At 40.4% G+C, this 8,314-nt stretch overlaps 1 protein-coding gene across 1 annotated transcript in view; it reads left to right on the top strand.

The window, feature by feature from the left end:
* slc17a8 (solute carrier family 17 member 8) overlaps window positions 1–8,314 on the top strand; it is a 23,316-nt gene that overhangs the window by 8,095 nt on the left and 6,907 nt on the right. Inside the window, exons 2-4 of the mRNA XM_008411458.2 lie at window positions 2,989–3,652; window positions 5,089–5,344; window positions 6,681–6,799. Coding sequence (XP_008409680.1) covers window positions 3,555–3,652; window positions 5,089–5,344; window positions 6,681–6,799 — 473 coding nt within the window. The 5' untranslated portion in view covers window positions 2,989–3,554. The remainder of the gene's footprint in view (window positions 1–2,988; window positions 3,653–5,088; window positions 5,345–6,680; window positions 6,800–8,314) is intronic.

Below are 8,314 nucleotides of genomic sequence, written 5' to 3' on the forward strand. Positions count from 1 at the left end.
GATGACCGAGCTTCTCTCCCTATCTCTAAGGGAGAGCCCAGCCACCCTGCGGAAGAAACCCATTTAGGCCGCTTGTATCCTCAGTCTCGTTCTTTCGGTCATGACCCAAAGCTCATGACCATAGATGAGGGTGGGAACATGGATCGACTGGTAAATCGAGAGCTTTGCTTTTTGGCTCAGCTCTCTCTTCACCACAACAGACCGGTACAGCGCCTGCTTCACGGCAGATGCTGCACCAATCCGCCTGTCGATCTCCTGCTCCCTTCTTCCCTCATTCGTGAACAAGATCCCCAGATACTTAAACTCCTCCACTGCTTTGAATCCTTTCAATTATTTTTTTATGTTAACACCTCAACACCTTGGCGGAGTCCAACTCTCACCGGAAACTTTCTGCTAGCAATGCGGACCAGACTCTGACACCTATCATACAGGGACCTGACAGCCCGTATCAAAGGGCCCGGTACCCCATACTCCAGGAGAACCCCCCACAGGGCTCCCCAAGGGACACGGTCGAACGCCTTCTCCAAGTCCACAAAACATGTAGACTAGTTGGGCGAACTCCCATGCGCCCTCCAGGACCCTATTGAGGGTGTAGAGCTGGTCCAGTGTTCCACGACCAGGACGAAAACCACACTGCTCTTCCTGAATCYGAGGTTCGACTATCAAACGGACCATCCTCTCCAGGACCCTTGAATAGACCTTACCAGGGAGGCTTAAGAGTGTGTCCCCTCTGCAATTGGAGCACACCCTCCGGTCCCTCTTTTTGAACAGGGGGACCACCACCCCAGACTGCCAATCCAGGGGAACTGCCCCCGATGCGATATTGCAGAGTCGCGTCATCCAGAGCCTTAAGGAACTCCGGGCGAATCTCATTCACCCCCGGGGCCCTGCCACCGAGGAGCTTCTTAACCACCTCGGCGACCTCGTCCCCAGAGATTGGAGARCCCRACCCAGAGCCCCCAGGCTCAGCTTCCTCAACAGAAGGCATGTTGGTGGGATTGAGGAGGTCTTTGAAGTATTCTGCCCACCAGCTCACAATGTCCCAAGTTGAGATCAGCAGCACACTATCCCCACTATAAACAGTGTTGGTGCTGCAGTGCTCCCCGATCCTGAGACGCCGGATGGTGGACCAGAATCGCCTCGAAGCCGTGCGGAAGTCTTTCTCCATGGCCTCTCCAAACTCCTCCCACGCCTCAGCGACCACCCGAGCCGCATGCCGCTTCGCCTGCCGGTACCCATCAGCTGCTTCTGGAGTTCCACAGGCCAAAAAGGCCCGTGGGACTCCAGGCTCTGGAGACCATATGTGTTATTTTAGCAATGTTTTTTAGGTAACACTTTATTTGAAAGGGTGTGCATAAGCAACTTTTCGTCAAAAGAGTCATTATTTACAGACAGCAGCCATAAACATTCATAAAGACTTCTCCATGTTCATAAAAAGTGCTATGTTGTATTTATAACAGTGTCATGTCAGTCTTATGCACACCACTTTAAGTAAAGTATTACCGTTACTTAAATGAAAGAAACAAGAAAGGGAAACAGTCTTAATGTGTGACTAGAAGCCAAATAATGAGTCAAATGTGACACCTAGATTTTTTTTGCCTTTGATTTAGCTAGCGACCAGAAGGATGCAATTATCTCGCTAATATTTTGATGCAAGTGACTCAGAGCAATAATCGTAGTTGCTGTCTTACTGATGTTTAGAACCACAAAGTTACTGGAGAGCCAATCACTGACACAGGACAAACAATATTTTCCTGTTATTTTCCCCAACTTCCTGTCATCCACATTAGTTCTTATTGTTATTTTGCCTTGTGCCTTTTTGTAAGTTGTATCCTTTTATTTAAGATACCATTATTCTTTAATTTTGCCTGTGACATTCTGCATATTTGTTCCTTCGGCAAACATTGCACCCTGAGGATCACCAATTCATCATAAGGATACAGAAACACACAGGACAAACAAAAATGCGCACACTTCAACACAGTTTGGCGAGAACAATTAACCTGTCTAGAAAACCCACACATGCACAAGGTGAACATTAAAACTGAATTCAGAAAGACCCAAGGCTAGGGCTCAAACACAGTAACTTTTTACTGCAAGACAACATTGCTACCAAGCGCGCCACTGCAGAATTTGATTGTTTCCACTTCAACCACTTCTTCTTTCCAACCGCTAGAGGGCAGACGTGGCGTTTGACACGTCGAAGTGTTTCTCTTTCAATCCTATTGATAAACTATTTTCTGTTTGCCAAACCTAAACTGTGATTGCAAATTCAGAATAGAAAATAATCTCTTCTATAAAAAGAAGAGATTATCTAAAATCAATCAATTTAGATTATTTGATTTATAATTTAAATATATTTATGATACAATTGTGTTTGTATAAAACCTTGAGCATTAAATTTAAAAAGGCAGATGGAAAATATCAAATTGGTTCATGAATTATCAGAAAGAACTATTATGCTTTAGAATAAAAAAACTTTGTTTAGTAGAAAGAGCTCAGTTTGAGGTTATCCAGTGGAGAAGGTTACCAGCTGCACATTCAACGGTTACTTTGATAGATCACACCTTTTAATGCTCAAAGCACATCATSCAGTCTGCTAATTCAATTTAAAAATTATTATTTTTTATTTTTAMAGGCTTTTTATTGAATAATCTGCAATTGGGAATATTTTTGAAGCAGGGATGGTTTAGACGTCTTTTAGTGCCCATCATTCTAAGATGTGTTTGTGTAATATTCACACCTTTATGTCAGCTCTAATGGACTCTGTCATCTCATCATTATCAGAGAATGTTTATGATGAAACATTTGAAACATGAACACATTTTCGTCATAARCATTTTATAACTATGAAAAGATGGCACACACAGAGGGGTTGTCCTGGATTTCGAAGGCTCTGTCTTTGGTTCCACGCTCACCCGTTCTGCTTCACGGCAGTCCTCTCCTCTGCATGTCAGGCTTATGCATATTTCATTTGCTCGTCTTCAGGGCAGCTATCAAATGAATCAAGCTGGATGGATAGAGGTGGAGCTGCGGAGCTGATGAAGAGGATGATGTGTGAAAGCGAGGGGCTGGGTTTGGGGATAACCACTAACACCTGCCCCCTCCTCTCCAGGAATGAATGGGTTATGAGATGAGAGGAGATCTGGACGATTTATTCTCTTCAGCTGCGGAGAAGAACGGGGCCACAATGTCTCGGGACTAAAACCTGGATYCCACGCCTCTAGTTTGCTGCTCCTTTGTTCAAAATCACTCCTCAATGGATCTTTTAAGGACGCATGCATTTCTGATTCTGTTGATTTTAGGACATTGAGRCACACTTTTGACATCACACCCGTCCACTTTCCTCTTCTCCACGGATCCAAAAGTTGGAAAAGTCCTCATCATCACTTTGGGACCCCCCCTTAGCACCACAGGTGTCAATCCCAAGTGGTACACGGTGGAGGAGGATGACAAGCGGCATCTAGTGGATACTTTTTTCTCGTTTTCTTTATAAGAACTTCTGAGCAACTAGGATTTTGTTTTGGGATAAAAGGAAAAAAAAAACAAGAAAAATGCCTTTTGATTTTGCAGGTTTGAAAAATCAGGTGCTAAAACCTGGGAAGGAAGAGGTCAAGAATACTGTGGGGGATTCTTTAGGAAAGCTGCAGAGGTGAGAGGGTTAATTTTCATGGAAACTTGCAGAAATGAAGCCTTATGGCTGCAAAATGGTGCTGATGAGGATCAACTTCGGGGGTGAACACGTAACATCTTCTGCCATGAGAAATCCTGGTGATAAAGAAATATCTGATTCTATTCTTTGCTGAGCGATGCCAGTGATGTAATCACAGGTTTTATATTTAGGCAAGTAATGCATATTTTACATCTAATACATTTTTAACAGAAGAACGTGTCAGCGGCGGAGAAGCCTAGAAATGTATTCAGACCACTGTCGTTTCTTTAAGAGATAAAGTGGAGGGTTATAAAGACAAGACAACAGAAATAGAACTACCAGAAACACAGATACTGAAAAGAAAATAAAGGCAACATCATTATGAAAATAGAAGACATTTATGAACAATGTGATGACAGACATGTTTAGTGTGGGTGTCGGCTTCAAGACATAATTGTAATAATAAGAAGATAATGGGGAAAAAAATAGAGGTAAAACCTAACAGAATTACTACCAACACTCATATTTCCACTACCACAAATAATAATAATACTAATAACAGTAGCAATATTTTGTTATTTGTTCTCAGTTTATGATGATTATTATAATTATTAAGATTATTTTGTTATTTTTACTCTACTTCTCCTMATTTCTGACTGAAATATCAGATCCTGGACCTGGAGGGAGTCACTTAATTTCAGCAAAAAAGGGCACAATAAAGCAAAACCACCCAACAACGACAAGAAAACAGTATTTTGGATAAATAAATAGAATAGAGTAGAAATATCCTTTGTTGACCTAGAATGTGAAAAACAATTCTGTGCAGCAGCAGCAAAGTAACAGGCAATTACAGCAAACAGACTCACACAAAGATGCAATATACAACATATAAAACAGAATAAAGAATATAATACTGTACACTAAGGGCAAAATTTCAACATAAATACAGTGCAGTTATAAAAAAAAAAGTGAAATGGAAATTATTATTATTATTATTTTACAAAATGTGCATGTCTCTTTGAGCATTGAAGAGACATAATATCTACAATTAATGCCAATAAAATAAACTCTACATCAAGAAAATAGCAGATGTGAATAGAAATGTTACAATTCATCAAAGCTTATTCTTCCCTCTCTTAAATTTGTGCAGGAGAAAAAACTGTGCAAATTTCAGCAGCCCTCTGCACAGTGGTGGTGCCTCTGGTCGCTTGGTAATATGAGATCTTTTGCTGGCTGGTGTGAACAGAGGCAGGTTGATTCAGGTGGCGGAATAGATGTAAAGAATGAGAAACCTTACAGAAATCTGATCACAGCAGATCACTGATCTTTATCCTTATCTTTGCTGCTGATTTTTGCTAACACACTACTATATAAATAACAGTGTGAAATGAAAATGGAGCAAGCTGAACAGATTGATATTCCCTTTTGCTCTTTAGGAAAATGGACGGTAGTAATGTTGAGGATGAGGAAAACATTGAACTGACAGAGGATGGACGGCCAGTGGCGTCAGCGCCACTTCCTGCCCCCCTACTGGACTGCAGCTGCGGCGGTCTGCCCAAGCGCTACATCATTGCCATCCTCAGCGGCCTGGGCTTCTGCATCTCCTTCGGCATCCGATGCAACCTAGGTGTGGCCATTGTAGAGATGGTGAACAACAACACAATTTATGTCAACGGGACGCGAGTGATTCAGGTAGATTGAGTCCTAACAAGCTAAGTCAATACTGTTTTGTTTTTACTCTTTGGCATTAAAGGTTTGGCCTTATTGATCACATGCAGAAAATCAACAAAACTCTTGCTGGTGTTGGTGTACATGAAATCAACATCTTCACTATGCTAGACATCCATCCATTCATTTTCTTTCACCCTTGTCCCTTAATAGGGTCGGGAGGGTTGCTGGTGCCCATCTCCAGCTAACGTTTCGGGCGAGAGGCGGGGTTCACCCTGGACAGGTCGCCAGTCTGTYGCAACTATGCTAGACAACAAATCTAAAATTAGTTGGCTAGAAACCTAAATTTAAGAAATCTAAAATTTCTCCGTCTGCAGTTTAGTTGAGTTTGAACAGCGGACAAACACCAGCAAATCACAGATTCTGGAAACTTCACACGGACCTGATGTCTCCCCACTCTTCCTTACAGACCAATCGGACCTTGATTTCCAAATAAAATGCCAAAATTATTTATGCCATCTGAAAGCAGATCTTTGGAGCACCGAATAACTTCCCGGTCCTTTTTGGTAACGACCTTGCACGAGGAATGCATCAGTGGTATCCCACAACCGTATCTTGGTGTAATGGCTCTGCAATCTCTTACTCCAGCTGGAAACTCTTGGTTGGATTTTGCTTCACAATTCACAATGATCACATTTATGTTTATCATAGGTGCTTTTTTTTTCTTTTACCACACTTTTGTCCTTCAATTTTACTTTCCAACATGCTTGCACACAGCCAGTTTCTTTTACAAAGACATTACGTGACTTACCCTCTTTGTGGATGGTCTTAATGATAATCTATTATGTACAGTATAACCTTAATAGTCTTAACATAATTATTTGTGGAGAAAGCAAATGTTATGTTTTCATTAGCTGTGAGGCCTAATTGTCAAGATTAACAAAAATAATAATAACAATAATGTTTCAATATATTCCGTAAAATTTTAGTAATTTCAAGTCAGACATTCACGTCCCACAAAGCATATTTTCAAATAAAAAGGAAATGTAATTTTTTATTTTTTTTTTAGAAAACTTATTATTGAGTGTTCTTTTCTACCTTGTATGGAGTCATCTTAAATTCACATACAATAAATTATAAAAACAATGGTTTTTAAATCTTATTTTGGCTTATGAAATATTGCTTTTGTTTCAGGCACAGTCGTAACACACTTTTAGTCAAGGTTCACTTCTTTTCATCATACATTCTGAAAGAAATTCAGATTACTTACTAACATGGGATAATCAAAGGAAGGACTCTGCTTTTTATTCACCAGAATATTAACATTTTCATCTAATTTATTTTATTAATTCCATTTCAGAAAGCTCAGTTTAACTGGGATCCAGAGACCGTGGGGCTGATCCACGGGTCCTTCTTTTGGGGCTACATCGTCACTCAGATCCCAGGCGGATTCATCTCCAACAAGCTGTCTGCTAACAGGTTGGGGTGCTGTCAGTGCAGCTGGTGTTACTGGAAACCCAGCTTTAGCAGTAGAGAGGCACTTTTCTCAAGGATGAACTGAGTGTCACCCTGATTATTGTCAAATAAGAAGCATTAAGTAAATAAGTAAGAGAATTAGAATTAGGGAGAGCTCTTCTTCTGCTCATTTAAAGGGTTAAAACTGTTTGGCGCAGTGAGCAACACCGATGGAGCAGATAGCAATCCTGTAATAAAAGCTTCACAGGAAAAAAAGGACACGCCACTGACAGAGTTAATAATGAAAGATCCTGCTTCTGATTTACTTCTGAAACAGCAGCAGCTGGAATATTACAAGTGTCACTTACATGCTGCTTTGGAAAAAAAAAAAACGGAGGAAGGGGATTTTGGGTATGAGGGAGCTTGGCAGCACCATGGCGGTGAAGCAGAAACTTGTGGGCTGAATGGGATGACTTTTTATCTCATTCAGTGAATGACAGAGGCGTCAGATATGTCAGGCTGTAAGACGGAGACACTGACAGACAGATTCAGAGATGTGGTGCTTTATTAGTCTACTGCAGCTTCCAGACACACACACACACACACACACACACACACACACACACACACACACACACACACGCATGCACGCACGCACGCACGCACACACACACACACACACACAGTGTTTGCCAAGCTTTCACCAGCTGCCTAAAGATTTGGTCAAATTCACAAATATAGGTGCAGCTGAATAAATTAGAAAATTATTGAAACAATAATTTATTCCAGTAATAAAATTACAAATATCCATCATGTGCAGCATATTAAAATTTGAATTTCTTTTTCTAGCTGATTACAGCTAGTTGAAACATAGATGTTTCTATTTATGCTACGTCGGAGCGACAGAAAAGGATTTTTGATTCAGAAATGTTATGGAAATATTATATCCTGCACAATCCTAGGGACAACATCTGACTTGCTGACTAGACACTTGTCGAACAAAGGCAATCTGAAGAAAAGATAGCTGAAGTTAATCTCCTGGAAATGCCTCTGGATTCTGGCATGGCTTTTAATGTAATATGTATACAACCTTTATTTAACCAGAAATGTCTCATTGAGACTAAAAATCTCTTTCTTAAAGGAAGAAAAATGATTAAAAAAAACAAACAAACACAAACATAAAAGTAGAAATAAGTCTAATATAAAGCTTGATATTAATCAAAACATTTACAAAAAAAGACTCCAGTCTGAGGGAGCAGCAAACTGGAAAGCTTTTTTTTGTTGTTGCAAAGATCAGTGCAAAGCGAACAATTAATAAAATAAAATCACCTGACCGCAGAAAATAAACACCTGAAAATATTCTAAGGGACAAGAGATGCAGTCCCAAAGGAGTCCAACAGAGGCACTAAATCTGTGATGAAATGATAAATCTTGATAAACAAGATTTAATTTTGAAATAAGAACCTAGCTTCAGCTTCATCTTTTTTACAAGCTGTTGAAGGTAGAGAACAAAGCCCATATATATATATATATTTTTCC

This window comes from Poecilia reticulata, linkage group LG6 (genome assembly GCF_000633615.1).
Source record: "Poecilia reticulata strain Guanapo linkage group LG6, Guppy_female_1.0+MT, whole genome shotgun sequence".
In the NCBI taxonomy this organism is placed as follows: Eukaryota; Metazoa; Chordata; class Actinopteri; order Cyprinodontiformes; family Poeciliidae; genus Poecilia; species Poecilia reticulata.